General features: G+C 37.6%; 1 protein-coding gene across 1 annotated transcript in view; it reads right to left on the bottom strand.

Moving 5' to 3' along the window:
• Phyhipl (phytanoyl-CoA 2-hydroxylase interacting protein like) overlaps positions 1 to 23,708 on the bottom strand; it is a 38,147-nt gene that overhangs the window by 9,689 nt on the left and 4,750 nt on the right. Inside the window, exons 2-3 of the mRNA XM_027395113.2 lie at positions 2,262 to 2,458; positions 193 to 367 (exon numbers count right to left, since the gene is read on the bottom strand). Of these exons, the coding sequence (XP_027250914.1) occupies positions 193 to 367; positions 2,262 to 2,458 (372 nt within the window). The remainder of the gene's footprint in view (positions 1 to 192; positions 368 to 2,261; positions 2,459 to 23,708) is intronic.

Raw genomic sequence — 23,708 nt, 5'->3', positions numbered from 1 at the left:
AGTCTGATCCCATCACTCAAATTGTCTTAGAACTCATCTCCCTCCAACTTGTATGAAACTGTGCACCCATTAGGCAATGCTACCAACAGCACCACACTTCCAATACAATGATTGTCACCTTGTAGACACAAAAAGTATACTGATCATTAGCTTTCCAAGAACATGAATCAATATAAGCCACAGCTCCCTTACCTGCTGTACAGAATTCTATAATTTCACTCCATTCAGATACAACATAATCACCATCAACTTGTTTAGAGGCAGTCTGCACTGCTACTGTATACTCAGTCCTTGGGCTCAAAAACCAATGTCCACGAACAGTCATTGGCAAGGGAACAGCTTTTGCCACCAATTTTGTTGGAACATCCTAGGAAGGGAAAAAGGAAGATGAGGCAGTAAAGAATAAATGGGAGGAAAAAGTAGGGAAGGATGAGACAGGGAGACAGGATGGCTATTAAAGATAACTTTCATCAACTATGAACAATAGAGAGGTGTAATGATAAATCTTTCCACCAGCCACCAGAGCCCCGTCGCCATGTGGTTGCCCAAAATAACACACAGAGATTAATATTAGGTACAATGCTGCTGGCTAATAACTAGGATTTTTTACTTGCTAGCTCAGTCTTAATTATAAACCATAACTACTAATCTATATATTTTATAAGAAGTTATTTTATCGGACTCCAGGGCTCCCATTTAAGAACACCCAACAATGGCCAAATATTTAAATGTTTATTCTCCATATGCAGAAATTAAGGCCCAGGAAGAACAAGAGACAGGCTTAACAGCCTACAGTGTGAAAACAGAAAAGGACTTGTATTCTAGTTGTTATTTATAACATACTGTTTTCCCCTGTACATGCTATCTTCTTCAAAACAGATTTTAAAAAAGATATAAAAGAACCAAGATTGTTTTAAAATCTACTAAGTTAAAAAATATATTTGCTTGATTTTTATGACTTAATAATTTTACTAGAGAGGTTCATTACTAAATATTTTATCTGTGAAGAAGAGAATGCTTTAAAAGTAAATATTAAAGCAAATGATTTTGTTTCCCATACAGATCAGGTAACTTTCATGTAAGTATGGTGTCATGTCAACTGAGAAAGTTTAGGTCCTTTCAAGCAGCAACTGATAAGTTAACCTGCTGGCTGAACACTCACTACATTTCCAAAGTTGTGGTATTCCATGGGTGAAGCAGAGGTCAAGCCTTGAAGTATTCATCATTTAACGTTAAGCATATCAAAGCTTCTTCTAGAAGTCAAACGCCAGCAAAGAGAACACCCATAATCAGAACTGGAATTTGATAATAATGACTGATAAATAGTATGTTCTTTCTGTAGTATGTAAAGCCCTCACTTATATTTAGTTTGTATAAATGTAAAAGACATTTCCAGAAAAATAAAATGATGCATTGAATTTTCCCAAGTTAAAACTGAGTAGCACTATGTTTTTCAAAGGTCAAGTTTATGTCTGTTTTCATCATGAGCAAATGCGTGAAGCATACGAGAAACACTCGAGCCAGGTAACTGTTACTCCTAACAACCACATCTGGCAGAAGAGCTGTATCACAAAGGGTGAGTGACAGCAAAAACAGCAAGTAAATATTACATATTACAACATGTGAAGGCTAGTAATTTTCAAACAAACAAAATACAGACCCCCCCAATTTGACTTGTCAAAGCATTTTTTTTTCTTTAGGCCTAACGTGTTACATTTCCACAATTTCATAAGCCAATTAGTTTGATTCAGGGAAGGATGTGTGCTTCAATGGAAAACTCTTCAGTGCCTATGGCACATACTTCTCCTTCTGCTTTAATGGAAGGAATTTTCCAGCCTGGTAAAGATTTTAGCCATTCTTGTCTACCCAGAGTAACTGATTTCTGAGTGGAGGGTAGTATTCCCATCCCCTCCAAACTCCACTCCCTTCTCCAAGCCAGTTTTGACTTCATTTGTGTAGATTTTAATATAACTGACTTATAAATGGATTCTATCTTGAACTATCCATATAGCACAGGATCAATTTCCTTTAATGAGTTAGAGTTTACTATTGATTGTTATCTTTGTATGCAGTCATGATTTGCCCTTTTGAATGGCATTTCATTTTCTTCAAAATTTTATTATGGAGATAATGTTTTAAATCACATATAATTTAGGTTCTTCTCAATGTCAAATATCTAAGTAATTGAAATTATTCTTTTAAAATGTCTTCATACTTAAAATGTTTTCAAGATGCAATAACTTCCAGTTATGGGGGTTTACCTTGTGTTTAAATTTATTAGAGTTCTTGTTCTCTTTCTTGTTTAGGTCAATGAAATAATGTGTAATGCGGTCCTTTGACTTCGGGTCCATCTCCCATGAAATCTTGAAGGAGTCACATGTGATGTTACTTATTTTGATGTTATGTGGGACAGGGAGTTCTTCCATCTCTGCTATGCCACTGTCTTGTGATTTGTTACCTGCCAGAAAACAATGCACAGAAAATTAGTTTTTGATGGATTTTTCCACTTTTCATAGTCTTTAGTATATGTATTTCTGAATTCAACTATATAATAAGTACTAAATCTGAGATTCCATTTTGTTCATGAAGTAATTCACATGATAATAAGATATTTATAAGGCCATATCACCAGTTAAAAGAACAGATGGTTCAACCCTATGATTGCTATATTTTCACTTCCCAATTTCTGATTTATAGAAACACATTGATGATCCATCTTGCCTGTAAAACATCAGTTTTGCCTGGTTAGGTTCTCTCTGGAAAGCCTCAATGGGCCATTTCCTCCATGACCAGTCAATGCTTACCCTAAGTAATGAAGGTGTTTTAACCCAGATGGTTACACAGAAATGCTGAAAACGAAGTGGTCCAGTCAAATGAATGAAAGACTTGAGGTAGCAATGGAAGGTGACAGAACTTGCTCCTCCTCTTTACTTTGGAAATACCATAAGAAAAACAGTGTATAAAGGCAAAGCTACTGTATGTTCAAGTAATACTAAAGACTACTATTTACTCTGCTAAAGGTTTTGTTGTAATCATTTTTCTATGATTTTAATTTTGAGTGCTGAAATAATAAACAAGGCTAAAAACAAAATCTGAGTGCCATGCTGACCAATGTCATTAAAACTGTGAATCATCTCTACGTGTTCACCTGGAGAAACTATTAGTACTTTTCTAGCAGTACAACACATGGCTTAAGGATAAAAAGAAGATATAGATGTATGTGCCACTAAAGCTTCTGCTATTTATCTTATTCACCTGAATGCGATGAATAACTGAAACATATCTCATGAAAAACTTTGTTTTCATTAAAGTGTGAGAAAAATGTTACCTGAATTAAAATGTGGAGGTCTTTAATCAAAGCAAATTTTTCCTATGAACATGATAAAGCTTTTATTATGTCAAGAATCTAAATTTTAAAGCTATTCATCACAGGCCTAATTCTAGACAAAAATCACTACATTAACTACCTTCTTAAAATGAGATTTTGAAATAAGTGACAGAAAAAAAAGAGGTTTTTTTTGCCTATAAAAGCTGACTGAACAGTTAGCAAACACCACCACCATCCACCAGTCACTCCATTAATCTTAGCTCGGTCACATGTGCATCCGTAATCAGCATTCCTTCCTCAGTTAAGACATGATTCTAAGAGTAACTCTGGGGGCTGGAGTGATGGCACAGTGGCTAAGAATGCACACTGCTCTGGCAGAGAGCCCAGCACACAAATCTGTATTCCACAACCATCTAAACGCCAATTCCAGGGGATCTGCTTTCAGCCTCCATGGGTACCAGGCATGCATGCAAGCAGAACACTGATATACACAAAATAAAGAAGAATAAATCCAGCCATAATATTTTAAATGTTAGATGATTCTAACATTTTTTTTTTGCTACCGTGTTGATCAGTAATGCTGAGTACAGACCAAATACATGATTGCATACATTTTGTCTATCCAAACATGAATGCTGCTTTTAAAAGTATTTCACAAGCAGTTCCTAACGACAGCATTTATTGACGTGCAGGGTAAAAACATTGGCAGATTATGCTACGAATATTTACATATGTCTTTCTCAGTGAGCTGAAAATGTCTTATGTATTTGTACATCAATCCCTGCAATCAAGCACAGATCATTTGCTAACCTCTGTAAAGACCCCACACCCTATCACCCCATCCTTACCTCTATTCCCCATTTCCTATCACCCCATCCTTACCTATACCCCATTTTCCTCCCTATCACCCCATCCTTACCTATACCCCATTTCCTCCCTATCACCCCATCCTTACCTATACCCCCATTTCCTCCCTATCACCCCATCCTTGCCTATCCCCATTTCCTCCCTATCACCCCATCCTTACCTATACCCCCATTTCCTCCCTATCACCCCATCCTTGCCTATCCCCATTTCCTCCCTAACACCCCATCCTTACCTATACCCCCATTTCCTCAGCACTAGACAGCCACTATTGTGCCATACGCCTTGCAGATGATCTGCTCTGCACACTTCCTGTAAAAGGTTCACACAGTCCTCCATGCTCTCCTCCTCTTAAGCAACGCGATGCTTCCCAGATTCATCTATGTTACGTTATTCCCTATTTTTACTGCTGACCAGGGCTCTATTGTATGGATAGACCACCTTTTACTTATGTCTTGAGCAGCTGATGGGCATTTCAGCTGCTTCCACTTGGTACCTATCACGAATGCTGATGCTCTGAACATTGGTGTGCCAGGTTTGGTGTGCACACACATCGAATTCTCTGTGTGTATGTCTAGGAGTGGGAAGAAGTAAAAGATCAGATGATAACTCTTAACTTATTGAGGAACTAGAAGACTGTTTATCCAAAGCAGCCACAGTACTTGACAGTTTCTCCAGGAGTGGGAGTGGACTCTTACCAAAACTTTTTAGAACCTGTCATTTTTACTATAGTTATTTTTTTTGCACTCTTTGCCAAGTGGGGTTATAGCATTAATACCTTTGCAAGGGTGCAGCAACAAAGAACTATCTTAAACCATAAAGAAGCCCGAACAGATATTGTACCTGCTGGTACCTTAACTGTACACTTTATCCTCTAACACCGTGAGCAATACATTTCCATTATACAAACTACCCAGCTTCAGGAACTCTGTTAGAGCAACAGAAGTGAATTATCAATTTCTTCTAGCAACAAGGTATTCGAGTTTATTTTCTGTGGAAGTAAGGAAATCAATCAATCCTCTAAGAGCTATGGTTCAGTTTAGTAGAGAATGACAGGAAGCGAGTAAAACCTAAGTTGTAGGTATGATCAGCTCTGTTAAAATGTTACTATTTCTAGGGTCTCTGAATGGCTGGAAGAGCCAGAAACCCATGCATGTGTGTCCACTAATAAATTACACTTACACTCCCATTCCAATTCTAATCCAACAGCACACAGCAATACTCTTCATTATAACCTCTATCATAATTTCAACAGGCAAGAAAATGAGTTTTAATTTTAATTATTCATCATGTATTTATTTGTTCAACACAGAATATGTATAAGGAGTTTCTGAACTGCATTTCACTTCACTAATGGAAACACAAGCACTACCACTTCAATACCTACATTAGTTTTTATCTTTAGTCAAAGCTAAATAGTCAAAATATCATTTTGCAAAAATTACTTGCAAATCTGATGAACTAACTCAAAATAGTTTCTAAATGAAAAATATCATTAGTAACTCACATACATATTTATGGGCTGTTTAAGTTTTCTGGTGTTCCAAATAAGATAGAAGACTGAGTAGATTTGTGTACATTAAATGAGTGTTTGTCAGACTGGGAAGCAGTGCTGGCATGTACTTCAACTTTTCTGTATGCTTGAAAATTTAATAATATATTAAAAATAAGCTACCATAGCAAAATTTACATTTCCTTCAAAAATGATTAAAACAGTTGTTCATTGCTTTATGTTAAATACACAATATAGTTCTAAGTGACTAACAAAAAAGCAATACTCTGGGGGGCCTCTTCTCATTATGTTCCTGTTTAAACCTAGCCCCTGAGGATTACTGACACCATCTTTAAAATTAGATGGTCAAAACAGGCTCAGGGAGACCAGAAATACTACACAGAACATTCTACTAATAACTGACAGGAAAAAGGAAATGCAAGCACAAGTAACACACAGAAAGGACCCAGATGTCATGGCAATGCTAAGTTCTTGATTCTCCCTTCCTACTCCTAATTGTCCTCCCCTCTAGTAACAGAAATGAAGGTTTACTTACATAAAGATTAGGTTTATCTCGATAAAGGTATTTAATAAATAAGAACTCTTCATTAACATTCTGCGGGTGAATATTGGTATATTTAATTAAACAACATGTTTGCAACTGGATTTAGCTAGGCCATCTCGGTTTTTTTGTTTTGTTTTTGTTTTGTTTTGTTTTTTTCTGAAATCCTTGGTGAGGATTTCACATGGCAGGTCCACCCCATTAACCAGTAACCACATTAGTTTCTGGGGTCTGCACTTGTTTATCTTTAGCAACTCTAAGCAAAAGAGCACACATTTTTCTAACACAGTATTCATCTAATCAAAACTCTTTAAAAGGTATTTGAAAGTATGCAAGAATGTCTCAAGTCTTAAAAATATCTTGAAATTTGAGTGGTTATCTGCTCTATGTACTTGTACATTTTTTCCCTTTTAAACTAGTATTTTGTTGCTGGTGGTGGTGGTTTTAGAAAAAAAATGCTCTGGATCTTGTTACATTAATGAGGCTTAGATTTTTTTTCTACCTCTAATTTCTGTCTTTATCTTTACTGCTTCTCGTCTTGTGTGTTATTTTTGGAATTAAACAGCCCCATCTGAGGATGAACACTGAATTCATTTTATTGTTTCTACTGTTTGACACTTTTTAAATTTTATTTTTTAAATTTATTTATTTTACATCCCAACTGCAGTTTCCCCTCCCCTCTCTTCTCCCACTCCTTTCACCTACCTCCTTTCTGCTCCCCATCCACAGTCCACTCCCTCCTGTCTCTGTCCATAAAGGGGCAGGCCTCCCATAGTATCAACAAAGCATGCTATATCAAGTTACGGTAAGACTAAGCACCTCCTCACCTTGTATTAAGGCTGGGTAAGGGTTCCTAAGAGCCAGCCAAAGCATTAGGGGCAGCCCCTGCTTCCATTGTCAGGAGTCCCTTAAGTAGACCAAGCTACAACACTGTCACATATATGTAGAGGGCCAAGGTAGGTCCATGCAGGCTCCCTGGTTGTTGGTTCAGACTCTGTGAGTTCCTATGAGCCAGATTAGTTGTTTCTGTAGGTTTTCTTGTGATGTTCTTGACCCCTCTAGCTCCTACATTCCTCCCTCCCTCTCTTCAGCAGGATTCCCTGAGCTTGGCCTATTGTTTGGAAATCAATATTGCAGTTTCTCAGAAAACTGGGACTCAGTCTACCTCAAGATCCAACGATACCACTCTTGGACACATACCCCCAAAATGCTCAATCATACCACAAAGACGCTCAACTATGTTCATAGCAGCCTTATTTTGAATAGCCAGAACCTGGAAACAATCTAGATGCCCCTCAACCAAAGAATGGATAAAGAAAATTTGGTACATTTACACAATGGCATATTACTAAGTTGCTAGAAACAATGAAATCATGAAATTTGAAGGGAAATGGATGGAACTAGAAGAAAAACATCCTGAGTGAGATAATGCAGACCCAGAAAGACAAATGTGGTTTGCAATCACTCATATTAGCTGTAAAGGAAAGGATAACTGTGCTACAATCCATAGACCCAGAAAGACTAGGTAACAAGGAGGTTCCAAGTTGGGGGGGGGTGCATGGATCTTCCTGGGAAGGGGAACTAGAAGATATCTCCTGGCTAGACTGGGGCAGGTGGGGATGGGAACTTGAAGGATTGGGCTGGGGGGGTGTTGAAAGAGATGACTGGGAAGGGGGAGCATTTTGTCATCATGTAGAAACTCCTACTAATCTACAAGAATGTCACCAGATAAGATTCCTAGCAATAGTGGATATGTAACCTGATCTAGCCACCTCCTGTGATCAGATTGGTGACTATCCCAATTGTCAATAGAAAGCCTCCATCCAGTAACTGATGGAGAGACGCAGAGACTCACAGCCAAACACTGTTTCACTGTTAAGTTCTTTAAGTATTTATACCTATTATCTTTCCTTGGTCAGTACTTTAAGTATATTATGTGCATTCTGATTTACAGTATTTTCAATATATTTCCAGAAAAATTCCATATTGTTTTCTTCCTCTTATACCCATGCATGACTAACAGAAGTTGCTGTTTTCTCCCAGAGGTGAAAGTATATTTTTCAGTCTTATTTTCTAGTTCTTTTTGCTGTATGTGACCAGTGTTGTGTGTAATGTCTTAGTTGGCAATGTCTATTTCTGAGACTGCTACCCAAGGGGTCATCCTCTACTAGCAGGGTGGGAAGGTCCAAGGGCGGATGCCGGCACAAGCAGGCTGATGGCATTTCTGAATTCCAAGTCACATTGCTGGTATGGTTACTAGGGCTATCTTGTACTAAAAGTAGTTATCTTAAATCCTTTATTAGTGACAGAGTATTTATCTAATAGTGTTCCTGAATCATTAGGTGCTACTGCTTTTAAATGTGAATGTTTGGGTTATGTGGTTTAGGAACTACTATTCTCTCCATTAGTTATGAATTGTGGCTTTTAACATTTAAAACTCTCCTTTGTCCTTATGACTGGAATTATCTGATTAACAGGAAAACAATACCTACTTTCTTACTATCTTTCTGTGTATTTTTTTTCTGCCATTTAGTTTTAGACTGTTAAATGACTATTTTAAGTGTCTCTGTACTGTGCTTTTGGAGCCAAAGTGACTTTTAAGTTCATAGTAGGTGAATTAAGCGTATTAAGTGTCTTGGTATTCACAGTTTATTAGAGTATCCACAAATCTGTCTACTGTTTTGTATTTTCTCCTCTGTTTCTGTTTCTTCCTGTATACTCCTTTGCTTGCTTTAAGTTTCTTTTAACATTTAGGGGATACTATACCTTTTACTCATGGTTACCACTGTGTTTGCTTTCAAATGTCCTTCATCTCCACTTTCCTTACCTTTTATCATGCATGAGGCATTTCCACTAAGAATGACAACTGCTGCTATCATGCACTGTCAATCAATGGGCTTGATTTGCACTTTCCCTGTCCTGCTTTAGTTATACAATTTCTACCTTGCTAGAATATGCTTTTATATATTTTCTTCTTTTAACTTCTTTTAAAAGTATGCAGCATCAAAGAGGACATGTCATTTCATAAGAGACAGCATGAATTCTAGGGCATATGAGGAAAGCAGCTGTGAAATAGGACAAAGTTCAGGGGTAGGTGCTAAGAACACCTGGGCAGACCTCATATTCGAGGCAAAAGACAATATGAACTTTAAAATTTCATTTTCAATTAGCTATTTGTTTTGCTACTTCTAATCAGTCATCACAGATTACATATTTCCATTATGCTAATGCCTAAACTATTTTTCTATGCTGACAGCTGTATTGTACTCGCACAAGTGCCCAACTTTTTATTACAGAATGGTTAAGTACATGCCTACTAGTAAGACAGACAGAGATGTGTAACCTTGAGCAAATATCTTCTAATCGTCTAAGTTCTGTTTCTTCATAGGCCAGCAAGTATAAAATGAGGTAATGACCTATATATGAAAAACATAACTTCTGGCTTGCATTAGACTTACACTCATGTAAAAGGAAATGATTAAAACTTTACTCCCCCTCTAATAAATATATAACTTTGCTAACACACTGCAGACTGTCAATACCCCTAATAATCCTTAATGATTTATTTCTTATCCCATTTTGTTGAAATTTGTTTGTGTCTGTATATATCCAAGTACTTTTTAAATAAAATCCATGTGTTAAAAGGAACTTCAATTTCTTAGTTTTGATGTAATATTTATGTGTGAATAATCTCTAAATTTAATTTCATGCTTCTCTCTTAGACTTTTTTCCCTTTTTCTTTTCTGCCAACGGAATCCTATTGCAGGAATCCTATCTCTGAGTGCTCTCCTTAAGGGTTCATTTAAGCTCAGAGAATGCTGTGCTTCTTGCTACATTTAAAAGGAGGAAGTCTCAAGGTTTATTTGTATATGGTATATCACAGTATTGTTCTTTTCTATACACCTAACATTTAAGCTGCTCTTCATCAAACAGTTCCTGTACAGTGGCTATCTGCATTTCTAATAATGGTTTTACATCCAAGTAAGTAATATTTTTGAGAAGGATGTACATAGTAGTTATGATCCAAATAATATTTAATCTCAATTTTCATTCTTAAAATCATAAGCCATAAAAACATAGCACTGGGTCATAGCCACTATTCCTGTAGGGTTAGGACTAAAAATGGAGGACATGGAAAGGCAACTGTCACAGTCTTAGTAAACAGTTCAGCAGGGAATACTCTGACACCTGTATTTCAGTAAAAAACTTTTCTCGCCTATCTGGATGGCAATCTATGAGATTAAAACATGATTATCATCAAACTTAGAAGCCCAAGAATGAAAAGTGAAAAGAGGTTGAATGCAGTTCATATACTGTGCTCCTTAGAGGGCTAAGATTTTATGAAAAACCAAGAAAACCTTTTTCATCCTGCAGGGCTGACCCTTCACATCCCACACTGGATTCTCCAGTTTACAGAAGGAAAACACAAATTTCAGGCTTCACTAGCATACAAAGTGGCACAAGATTAATCCTTCACATTCTTACTCATAAACTCATTTCTAATAGCTGTATCTGGTGTCAGATTCTAGTTATATTATCTAATAAGTTTTAAAGCAGGTATGGATCAATGTCCCTAAAGTTAAACTGAGGAATAGTAAACATGCAACAAATGAAAACAAGTACACACATAACACATACTAAATTGAAAAGGAAAGAGACTTCTTTACTACCTAACCTTGAAGTTAGATAACTGAAAATATATACATATAGATACAAGAGCAAGAAAGAATAAAATGGTTTCTTACTTTCATTATAAAAGTGAAAACACAAATGACAAAAGAACATAATATTAAATGTGTTTCAAGACAAAGTAAATTTTTTTTTCAATCTGTGTCATAATTAAAGAGTATTAAAAACAATTCAGTGTGTAAAGTTTGAAAGCCTTTGAAAGATGGTAACATGAAACAGGAACAGTTTTTCTAAAGTTGAGCAGATACTTGTAATAAAGGGGATAATTAGATATGATTATAAAAAACAGATGGTAATTCGAGCCAAGGCTCTCCAACTATTTAGACAAATTAGTGTCTAAATAGGTTCTCTTTCAGTTAACCACAATAAATATTTAAATATAACACCAGACCAGAGACTTTTAGTGGCAGAAAAACTTAGGAGCACTTACACTAGCAAAGCAATATTCTAAATCCTTAACATATCCTTTAAAAAATGTGTGTGTGTGTGTGTGTGTGTGTGTGTGTGTGTGTGTGTGTGTGTGTCTGTGTGTCTGTGTGTCTGTGTGTCTGTGTGTCTGTGTGAGTGTATGCCACACAAGATCAGGTGCCCACCAAGCCCACAAGAGGGTGTTGGGTCCCCCAGAGCTGAGTTATATGTAATTATGAGCTACCCATTGTGGGTGTTGGAAACTGAATTCAGGTCCTCTGCAAGAGTGGCAAGTGCTCTTAACCATCTCTCCAGCCCTGTTTTTAATTCTTAGAGAAGTTTATGACAAGTATTTGTATCATCTATATTCTAATAAATGAAGAAATGGAGTACAAGCAAAGACATTTCATTACTTGTTAAATGCCAAACAACTAGTATAAAAGCCAAATTTTCAAATCAAGTGCCTGGGCATTCAAGTGTGGGCTCATACCCATCAAACCACCCCTGATGGCTTGCCTTACCTGCTCTAGAACTACTTGCATTCTTGGAAAATCACATTAACAGTCACTGTCCTTAACTATAGACTAGAAATGGTCTGCATGAGAGTCTAAGGTCAGTTCTAGCTCTAAAATATGAGTCATTAGAGTTACCATATTTTTTAAAGCTTAATTTTCTTGAACTTAAAAAAAATTGTCTACATGTGTGTCTGCAATATTCTAAATCCTTAACATATCCTTTTAAAAATGTGTGTGTGTGTGTGTGTGTGTGTGTGTGTGTGTGTGTGTGTGTGTGTGTGAGTGTATGCCACACATGATCAAGTGCCCACCAAGCCCACAAGAGGGTGCACCACATGCACAAAATGCCAAGGAGGTCAGAACAGAGCAGCAGATCCTCTGGAACTGGTGTTCTGGCGACTGTGAGCTAAACCAGTGGGTGCTCTGGAAGAGCATTCAGTACTCATACCATTGAGCTATCTCTCCAGCCCCCAAGTTTCCTTGAACTTTTAATGTTTATTTGTTGGAAATATTCCCCACTAACTCATGACTAAATATATACTTGCATTCAGGATTCCTTTGTCATTATTTTCTTGCAATAATTCAATTCATTGAGTATCTACCACAGTTCTCTTACTGGAATGCTGTATAGCCTTGGCTAAATCATTTTACATCTTTTAAAACACAGGTTATCAATTCTTTCCATTCTTCTTGAATTTCCATTTTTAAAATTTTTTACGTGTATGTTTGTGCAGGCACACTGACACTCATGTTTGTGGAAGCCAGAAGTTATGTCAGGAATCATCACTTCCCACCTTACACTCTGAAGCAGGAATTCTCACTTAAAACCCAGAACCTGCTGACTGGGCTAGGCTAGCTAGCCTGGGCCCTAGACGCTGAACAAATGCCTGTCAATAAAGGTAATTGTAGGAAGGCAGATCTCTGCAATTGCAATGGGGGGGGGAGACGACAAAGACCTGATAGTGGGAAACAGGCCTCACACATATAAGGAATATAATCAGTAAACTAGGACCTGTTAATGGAGAACAGGTTTTACACATAGCTAGGGAATATAATCAGTAAACTACAAATGCATGGGAGAAATTTGCTCCCAGTAAATGACCAGATAGTGCTAAACTGTGGGTAGTGAATCCCAATTTTGTTACAGAAAGGAATAAGCTACAGGAAGAATCTACAGCAAGAAACAGCTAATTTATTCAAAAGATTATAATGCCAAGTACATTTTTTGCATTGGTTTAATCCATCAGAAGACTCTTTAATTTACCTGAGTTATCTCGTGATACGACAGCTGTACAATTACTGTGTGATCTTGCTGCTTGTAGCAGTTCTTCAAGACAGGGTTTTTCTGTCTCTGGTGTCATGGAACTTACTCTGTAGACCAGGCTGGCCTTGAACTTACAGAGCTCTGCCTGCCTCCCTTGAGCAGTGGGATTAAAGATATGAGTCATCACCACTGGGCGCATTTGATTCTTATATCCAAAATGCTGCACTGCTTTTCTAAAGTCAACCAACTGTTTAAACTTGGGGCACCATAAAATCTGGATCCATTGCTGCTTATGACAATAATACAAATATACAGTCCCAACACAGTGACTAGCTAGTCAACCAACAATCCTTAGCTGATGACTTGGATGACTCAGAGTCCTGGCATCTGCACAAATGAGATTGATTTTAAGGAGACATAAGTCAATGTTAGGACTTTGTCTTCTTTGGTTTGTCAACTGCAAAGTAACAGTGACTGAACAGAATGTAAGTTTTCTTAGGCAAAAGTTGACACTGGCAGCATACTGGGATCCTGGGTATAAAGGGCTACATGTTTGTTCTGGTAAGCATCTTTAAAAAGACCTAATTCTTAATGGAGACAGGTGTGATGACATGTTATTAGATCTATCCAGGAAAACCTGACTGACATTTATTCTTTCTTACTTTCTGTTTATGAATCCTTGTGGGTGTACTTATTAGTATTTTTAATTGAATGACTTACAAAAGATAATTCACTATGTACCACGCTTTGGATAGTTGTTCTTCATATTTACCTGTTCTTTGTGAGATAATTGTATAGAAAATGTTTTAAAATGCAATGTATAACAGCAGCATACTAACTACAGAGTTCAGAATGCACAGAAATATCTTAGATACTCCAAGGGAAGGTGCTTCTGGATGAGAAACCATAACTGTCTACTACAGAGAAAATGAAGACATACATCTTTCTGCCCTAGAAAAAAAAATTAAACTTGCATCTTAAAACACTTAAGTACTGTTATTGACAAATTAGTTATTTTATATTTTTCCAGTGTTCACCATGCAAGCATGTAAACAAGACAATACTGCACTCTGGTGTGTTTTCTTTTAAAAATGAGCCTTGCTCAGAGAACTGTCATGGAGTTGATAAGCTCAATGACATTTACCTTCCTGAATAACAACGACAGATATTTTATCCCACCATCCTTTCAAATTTCTTTCACACTTGATATTTAAAGGTGTCTCAGTTACAAAACGAACACAGGCAAGAATGTGTTTTTGTAAAAGGTAGCATAGTCCTGCCAACTAGAGGTTATGAAAAGGCAAAAGTTGTTCTTCTGAGAAAATTTGCGTATTGCTTTTCTACTCACTGTGAGCAAACACCTCACAAGCAACTAAGAGAGGAAGGATGAGTGTTAATTTTTGGCTCACTCTCTGAGGAGATGTCGGCCATCATGCTGGGAAAGGCAGAGCAGCAGGAGCATGAGGCATCAGTCACACTGTGTCCACCCTCAGTCAGGAAGCAGAGAGTGCTGAGTGGTTCTCACCACGTTCGTTCCTCCCTCCTATTCAGTCCCAGTTCTCAGACCTGGGGTGAGCACCTGCATTTAGCACTAGCCTTTCCTCCTCAGTTAACCCTCTCTGAAAAGTCTTCCCACACAGGTCTAGAAATCTGTCCCCTACGTGATTCTAAATGCAGGCAAGTTGATAGTTAAATTAGCTATCAAAGTCCATTTTTTGTCAACACAATATCCAAACTGTAACTGTAAATACATAAAATATATAAAATTTAAGTTAGAGTCTCACCCCTGGACTAGTTTTTAAAAAAGTCAAACCTTTCACCTGACAGAAGGCTGGGAATTACATATTCAACAGTCAGTCGTAATTGTTGGTTGCTCATCAGTACAAGAAAATTAGAGATTAGTGCAGAACCAGTGTCTACTGTTCATGATTCATGTTTTTACAATTGTGTATCAGTCTGGTAACTTGTCTGTATGTGCGAGCGCACCCGCATATATGTGTGTGTGTGTGTGTGTGTGTGTGTGTGTGTGTGTGTGTGTGTGTTTGCAAGCAGATTTTAAACCCTCACTGCTACATATTTTTCCAGATAACTTATTTGCTTCTCTTTATGACCAGGTTTCTCAGGACACTTGCCATACACTATTTTTATTTCTTTAATCCTTAATAACCCTTAAGCTCAGTCAAATAGTTTCAGTCTCTAGGACTGCAACAAATATTCCCTCGTCAAATGGCAGCAACAGCTCCTTCTCAGTTCTCCTCTGATGGGGCCTCGGGACATGTTACTTCGTGTACACTTGCACTGTGGGAACATCTGAAGTAACCCATGAAGAATTTACCCACATGAAAAATTCTTACATCCTTTCAAAGTGGATTATAAGATGCATTCCTGAAGTATCTTCCCTATATCTAGAAGGAAAGAAGGTCACTACCTCTGAAGACCCAGGGAAGAAACTGAACAACCAAACCTCACAGTGCTCACCCTCTACTCCCCATGTCCAATCCCCTCTATAGCATTCTGTTTCTTCATCACACTAAGCATAAAATACACATAGCTTTCCATATTTTCTTATGTCTTCATTTCTAAAAGCTCTATGTCATACAAGTGTTTACTCAATGAACTTGTATGCTTTTCTATTGTTAATCTCTTTTTTTTTTACATGGGTCTCAGGCATAGATCATTTTAGAATTAGGTAAGTGGTACATGAGATCTTTTCCTCTGGCACCTACTCCTTCCCATACTTGACAACTTTGTCACAACTGTAGTACAAATAATAAAAACCCAGAGATGGATGTTGGGGTTGAAACCAAAGGTCAGAAAAGCAAAGCAGCCAAGCCACTAAAGAGTTCTTACCTCTACCAAGGTTAAGACCAAAGGGGGGCTATCCTGTTTTCAGAGTGACTGCAGACTGCAATGCTCTCCACCAAACCCCATACTGCCTTGAGACTGCACTGAGCTCTTGCCTTATATTCTCTCTAGTGCTAGGATTAAAGGCGAGAGCTCTGTTTTTCTTTTAAGGCAGATTCACTCTCATATAGCCCAGGGTGGTCTTGAACTCACAGAGCTTCATCTGCCTCTGATTAAAGGTGTGGCCACAACTGCCTGTGCTCTATGGCTAACTAGTGGCTTAGGTATGTGGCTAACTAGTGGCTTAGCTCTTAACTAGGTGTGTGGTTAACTAGTAGCTTAGCTCTGCATTCTGCTCTTCAGGCAAACTGTTAGATTACAGACAATATCACTACACATGCCAAAAGTTAGTGGTTCTCAGGGGTCTGCTGAAGACTGTTTCCTGATAAATGCTACATTTCAGAACCAACAATAAACCCTCAGCATTGGCAAAATGCAATGTGCCTGCCACTTGCTGTCATGTGCTTCAAAGACACCTCAAATCTAAAATAATCTGAAACATGGCTTTTAATTATTCTCCTTCAGATTACTCCCAAACCCAGTATCCTGTTTTTTAGCAAATGGCTCTAATAGCTACTGAGCTGTACCATCCATAAAATTTACACTTCAACAACTAGTCCAGGTTACTAATCTGTTACCTTTTTAGATGCTCAGGTTCTTCCTACATGAACGCTGTGTTCTGTATCTCACAATGCTTTACTTCCAGTGCTCTTTTTATAAAATCTATTCCTTCTCATATCCCAATTGGTTTTATACCATAAAAACTCACCCATCTATTCATTTATTCATAGGTATACAGGATCTCACTATGTAGTTTGGGCTAGCCTGGAGCTTGCTGGTTAGCTCAGAATGGCCTTAACTTGAGGATCCTCCCACATAAACCTCATGAGTCTTGAGATTATAAGTGTGTATAACTTGGCTAGCTTCAAAACTATCTTTTAAGTAAGAGGTTGTTTTTTTTTAAATAAATATTCCCAAAGATCATGTTGGACTATTAAAGGAAATGAAAAAATATTGGTTAGAAACAGTTATGAAGAATGGTAAGAAATAAGGCTGGAGTAGGAGGCAGGGGCCAAATCACAGGGAGGGTCTTTTTTAACACTAGAGAATGAGGAACTAGTAATAGGCATTAGTAACCTGCTGGCATTACATTTCATTGCCAGTTTGCATTTCTGAGAAATTCTTCTGATGCACTGAGAGAAAACATAATTTTAGGGAAAATAACTGTTCAATGATTACTGTATTTTATAAGTTTATGTTTCAGACTTCTGATTTTAAAGTATGATGAAAGTAAAGACAAATTTATCTGTGTAAATAGTATTATAAACACATACCAAGAACATGCTTAATATCACCATTAAAATATTACATGAAAATGAGTCTAAAGTGGTCTTCACATGTCAGAAAACTAAGACTGGAAGGCATTAAATCACAGGGAAGAAGTCTGGCAAAAGCCTTCAGTCAATAAAGGAGATGTCACAGGGAAAGTTCACCAGCCAGTGGGTCCAGATGAAACCCTTATAAGTGTCTGTGAAGCTGAGAAGAGTGTGTGTAGAGGAGACACACACACATCTACAACACAGTGCAAAGCATGGTCTGCTAGAATTGGCTGCCCTGTACCTGTTGAGTTGTCATTATTTCTAGTTCAAATTTTATTGCTGTAAATTGTATCATTAGAATTTCGTGAGTAAAGCTTTAGAAAGCAAGTGGTTTAAATATTAGCTGCTAAAGTCAATGGCTCTGATCAGTTCAATTTCCTTTTTTGGTTACTTACTTAACAATGACCTTGAGAGGCCCTATTAAAGTACTGAGTTCAGGGAAGGTGAGTTGTACCCAGAGGATAATACATAACAATAGGTCCAAATGCCCAACCACACAAAATGCTACACAAAAAGATATTTGCTAAATAAACCCAAAGATTTACTTTAAAATGATTTGTAAGAACAAGATCTAAGTGTAGAAAGGCTATGTATCTTGTTGACACTGGCACTAAGCAGATACTGCACTTGACATTAAAACACAAGAGCTCAGGGTCAAAAGGACAGGTTAGAAATACATGCTCAAATACAAACTTCAAAAACAGGTTAGGCAAATGTTTTAGTTTCTCTTTAGCCTCAGTGCCATTATTTTTCGGTGGCTCTGAAGCCCAACATTTCATTTGTTGTTTTATTTTTTTTTGAATTAATATTTTCTTCAAAGCAGACTATATTACTAAGAGGAAAAAAATATCTAATGTCTTCCACAGTAAACATGAAAACCTTACCATTTAAAAGGAAATATCTGCATTATAGAGCTTGGGTCATTGTTTCTATGGCAACTGCTCTACAGCAATACCTTTAGAAAACCATATCAAAAGCTTGTAGATGACCAACTAACCATCTAGGCTCCTTATCCCATCACTCCCTTGAATTATTAACAATGACTTTAAAAAAGGCAGAAAGGAACACTATGAAAGGAGACAGAAGGGCAACTAAGCAGCTCAGGAAAGACCACCAAATTTCCCTAATAGTCCTCAAACTCTCTTCCTATGAAAATCAGTTCTTTCTTTCTTTCTTTCTTTCTTTCTTTCTTTCTTTCTTTCTTCCTTTCTTTCTTCCTTTCTTTCTTTCTTTGTTTTCCGAGACAGGGTTTCTCTGTGTAGCTTTGGAGCCTATCCTGTCACTCGCTCTGGAGACCAGGCTGGCCTCGAACTCAGTGATCCACCTGCCTCTGCCTCCCGAGTGCTGGGATTAAAGGCATTTCAAATCCAACTTGCTCAGAAATGACTTTGATCACTTAGTACCAAGCTTATTCTTTCAGCTTGCTTTCACTAACCCATTCTGATCTTATTTATTTGGGTCAAGATATCCAACTCCCAATCTAGCACATTTAGCCATCATCAACTCCAGTTTCATAGATCACCCTTTTCAGTATAATCGCAAAGCCCACAGATGTTTGCCTTGATTGTTGATTAATTATACCACTCTTTCCGGCGGGCGGGGGGGGAGGGACAATACTGACTCTTTCTCTAAAGATTTGGGTGTAGTTTGTCCCCTGAGAGTTGGTGTTTTGGGAGTGTGATCCCAGTGCAGCAATAGTAAGTGATAGTAGGACCAATCAGATTGCTAGGCAGGTAAATTCACTTGCCACCAAAGCTGATGACCTGAGTCCAATCCTTTGGGTCCGTCCACATGACAGGAAGGAGGGAACCAATTCCCACAGTCAGACCTTCACACAAGCACCATTACATATACCCACACACCTTAATAAATAAACACATAAATAAACAAACAAAATGTAAAAAGATAGTTGGACCCTTTAAAAGGTGGGACCTAGTGAGAGGTCATTAGGTCACTGAGGTCACTGCCCCAGAAAACATTAAAGTAGTTCTGAGCCCTAATTAGTCCATGTAAGAGGGTTGCTATAAAGACCTCCCTGCTTTCTCCATAGCTTCCTGTCTTGTGGCTTGGTACTTGAGTTATCTCTCCTCCACCCCAGCCCAGCCCCCACACACTGGGTCTCCTGTCAGAATACCATGTGCCATGAGGTGATAAAGCCAGGGGAACACTTACCAGACCCAGCATCACTCTGTTTAAGGTTTCCATCACCAAAAACTTTGATGAAAATTAACCAGTTTTCTTTATAAGTCCCTGTGGCTCTGGTACTTCTTCAGAGCAATACAACATCCTCTGCCTAAGAAACCATTTGGTCATGCTTCTCGGAGCACTGTTTCTGCAGGTGTAGACCCTAGATTACTAAGAGAAGCTCACCTGGAAACTGCTAGAAAAATAAATTCTTGGGCTCCACCCCAGATCTAACCAATCACAAACTCAGCAAATGAGGTGTGTTCTGACAGCCCCTCCACGAGAACCAGACCCACTGACAAGAGATTTAAACAATTTTAGGAAAGGGATGATTAAAAGATCAGCAAACATTATCACTTGGCTTTCTTTGTTATTATTTTGTGCTATTTTGAACTAATGGGACAAAAGTAGCACATATCAAATTGGGCTGTAGTACCTGGATTTTAGTAAACATCCAAAAGGAAACTGTATTGCATAGCATCTAAAAAGATGGGGTTCTATCTCCTATTGTTTACATTCAAGTATGGGCAAATACATGCTCAAGTTAAATTTCAAATCTACTTTGGGTTTTTGCATGTAGCATTCAGTTCCTTTTAGTCTTGGTTCATGTCTCTCTTTTTATTTTTTCCAGGCAGGGTTTCTCTGAGTAGCTTTGTAGACCAGGCTGGCCTCGAACTAACAGAGATCCGCCTGCTTCTGTCTCCCAAGTGCTGGGATTAAAGGCGTGTGCCACCACTGCCTGGCTCATGTGTCTCTATTTGTTCCTTTCTCTCAGCAGAACAAATTCAACAGGCTAAGGGATTAGGATGAGTTTTGTGTTCTATACAATTGTACTAGGAATGAAGTTACTTTAAGTCTGGAGTATAGTTATCCCTTTAATTACCTAAATGAAGTATGGGCAATTATAAAATTAAAATGTATTCCTACTTAAAAAGAGCAAGAACCGCTGGAGAGATGGCTCAGAGGTTAAGAGCACCGGCTGCTCTTCCAGAGGTCCTGAGTTCAATTCCCAGCAACCACATGGTGGCTCACAACCATCGATTATGAGATCTGGTGCCCTCTTCTGGTGTTCAGATATACATGGAAGCAGAATGTTGTATACATAATAAATAAATACAATCTAAAGAAAAAAAAAGCAAGAACATTAACTAGTTTAACATGGATATACTGAGGCCAATTTAGTTTTAAATGTCAGAAGTCTGTTAATTAGTAGAGCTAATTTTTCAGCTATTATTGACCACACTGAAAGCTATCTGCTATAAGCGTTCAGAAATTGTTACTATAACTAAATATAGTCTTTCTTGGGGATCAGGATTTAGACTGTAGTGATGAAATTTGATGTTTTCCTTGTATTTTACATGAAAATATTTTTTCAAAACCAATTATATGGTCTCTGACAAGTTCCAGAATTTTGCAGCAAAATAGTGGCCAAAGTTATTTTGAATCAGATATGTGTTCCAAACAACCAGATCTCATGTAACTCAGGCTGGTCTTGAATTTCTGACTCTGTAGTCTCTACCTCCCAAGTTCTACAGTGATAGACATGTTTCACCATGCCTGGCGCAACTATTCTTTTAATAGTTTGGTAGAATAAAGAATATGATATACATAATCTAAATATTAGTATACATCTAGATGTCTTCAGAGTTTATACCACCTCTGACACTTACAAATATATTAGTAGAATAGTAAGCATACCTGAAAATGCCTGCACAGAGAAACATTTCCTCCTAAACTCAGACACAAGGATCTACAGGGTCATCCATTCTGGAATAACCCCACACAGGGCTATATTTTTTACATTGACTTCCTATGGATCTTCAAATGATGTACATAATCTCAAAACTTTGATAATATGCAAAAGCCATATCAATCTACAGTTTTCTTTCACAAACTTTCAACATCTTTATCCTGGCAAAGAGGGATTAGCTCACAGCCACAGTCTTTTATAGTAGGTTTTATTGCATACTTTAGTGAAGGGTCAAATAGTAACTATTTTAAAGGGTTTGTGCGCTATGTGATCTGTCACAACCACTTACCTCTGCTCTAGAAACACTACAGCCATTTATAATATGTAATTAATGTATAAATAAATTTAAACATAAATTATTGTATTACATAAATTAGGCATGTATATTCCATCCAGTATGTTTTTAAATATATCGACAGGCAGTAGGCTTGGGGATCTGGCTCAAGGGCCATGATAACTCACTCCTAGTTTACATCATGGACATAATCATAAATACAGCCATTAGGAACTGGTCACATAATAAATGTACAAGATTATCTTGGTTCTTGTTAGCTTTAGTCACTACCATTTAAAGTTTTAAAGACTGAAAAATTCATCAGCCTTCTGGCAAATGAGACAAATTTTCATTAAAATTAAAGTATAGAGTAAAATTGTGTATGCCTCATCTTTAATGGAACATGACTAGCAAGGCACCTTCTGTGCTATTATTAGGTAGCAAACCCCATGTGCTGTAGAAAAGGAAAGAACAGAAGTATTCCTAGAACTTGCCATAACCACTATAGCCAATTGTACATACTACGTCAAATCTCCAGAGCAGCTTAGTAATGGACCACGACCATAGTTGAAATGTTCATAAAATGACACGCTAGCTACAAATCCAGTTGAGATGCTCTTTGTTCCACCTTAGCTATAGCCCATGAAGTACCTTTGAACTACCATTTTCAACAAACCTGGACTGAAGACTTAGTTCATCTTTGGGATTCAACTTTGGCCTTCCCTGAATGATGTTCACTCTTTCTGTCAAGGAGTGAAATACAACTAAGCTCCTTACAGACCACTCTAAAACTGACGTCAAATCCAGACTCTTTCTTCCATATAAGTTCTAGTCTCCTAGTGACACAGGTAGTTTCCATGAGTAATTGTTTTTCCCATTCTAGAACTCTTTTTCAGAGAACACGAATGAAGGACATGTGCCCTAAGTTTCCAAGTGGTTTTCTAAAGTTGCATTTAGATGCATTAGCTCAAATGCTTTTTTTCTTCTTTATAGTAATAAGCCTAAAAGGCCTCCCAAGAATCCAACACTGTCTTTATGTAGATGGGAAAAAGTACCCCTATTTCACTATGCCCACTAAAGCAGCAAAGAGCTCATTTTTATAAAGTGACAGTTTTAAAACTTCTATCATTAGACTAAGTTTTCTGCATTTCTGCTAGAAACTTTCCAACACTCGTTTTTTTTCTTCTTACCAATGTATGTACAAAACACATCCTTCTCAGTAAGACAATTCAACTAGAAAGTCTGAACAATTTTGAGTAGTATGAATGAACAAAAAGATGGCCCTAACAAGAGTATGTATTCAAACAATGACAAAACAGTAGACAGCACCATTCTAGTGATACAATGCCTATGGAGTAGAGAAGTTCTCTTGAAAAGGATGTAGAACATAGCTGGAAGTACACTGAGACCTAAAATCTTCAGTGTAAAAAAACTGATGTTATCAAGATGCCTCCAAACATTTGCTTTTCCTCCTTTTTTCTCCTTACCAATGATTCCGATTTTCAAGTTTCCAGACTTAGTCTAGTTATCCCTGATAACTCTACTCTTCCTGGGATTCAGCCCTGAGATCTGTACTTGTGCACCCCAGCCTGCCAACACCTTGTGCTCTGACACCTGGGACCACAGCGTGCTCATGTTCTCTGCACATCTGACCCCCGGTGTTCCTGCTATGCGGCATATTTCTGCTACACGGCTTTACAAATGCTGACTTTTCTCCTCAAATGTTTATATACAAACATATTCTACTCGGTGAGACATTAGAGTAATTATAATCTTGCAATAATCAAATACTTTAAATCGTTAAAAATGAAGTATATATTTTAGCATAGTAAGAAGATAATTCAAATAATTAATAATGAATTAAGAAGATTCTTAGGAAGAAATTGAACAGAAATAGAAAATAAACCCAAGAAAGCGATGTATTCAACAAGGCAAAATGTTTTTACTAAGACCTTTAATCCCAGCACTCGGGAGGCAGAGGCAGGCAGAACTCTGTGAGTTCTTGAGATCAGCCTGGTCTACAAGAGCTAGTTCCAGACAGCGTCCAAAGCCGCAGAGAAACCCTGTCTTAACAACTCCCCCCCCAAGGAAACTA

Source organism: Cricetulus griseus (genome assembly GCF_003668045.3).
Source record: "Cricetulus griseus strain 17A/GY chromosome 1 unlocalized genomic scaffold, alternate assembly CriGri-PICRH-1.0 chr1_0, whole genome shotgun sequence".
In the NCBI taxonomy this organism is placed as follows: Eukaryota; Metazoa; Chordata; class Mammalia; order Rodentia; family Cricetidae; genus Cricetulus; species Cricetulus griseus.
Note: the sequence above shows the minus strand (reverse complement) of the source record. Positions and strands in the feature narration are given on the sequence as shown.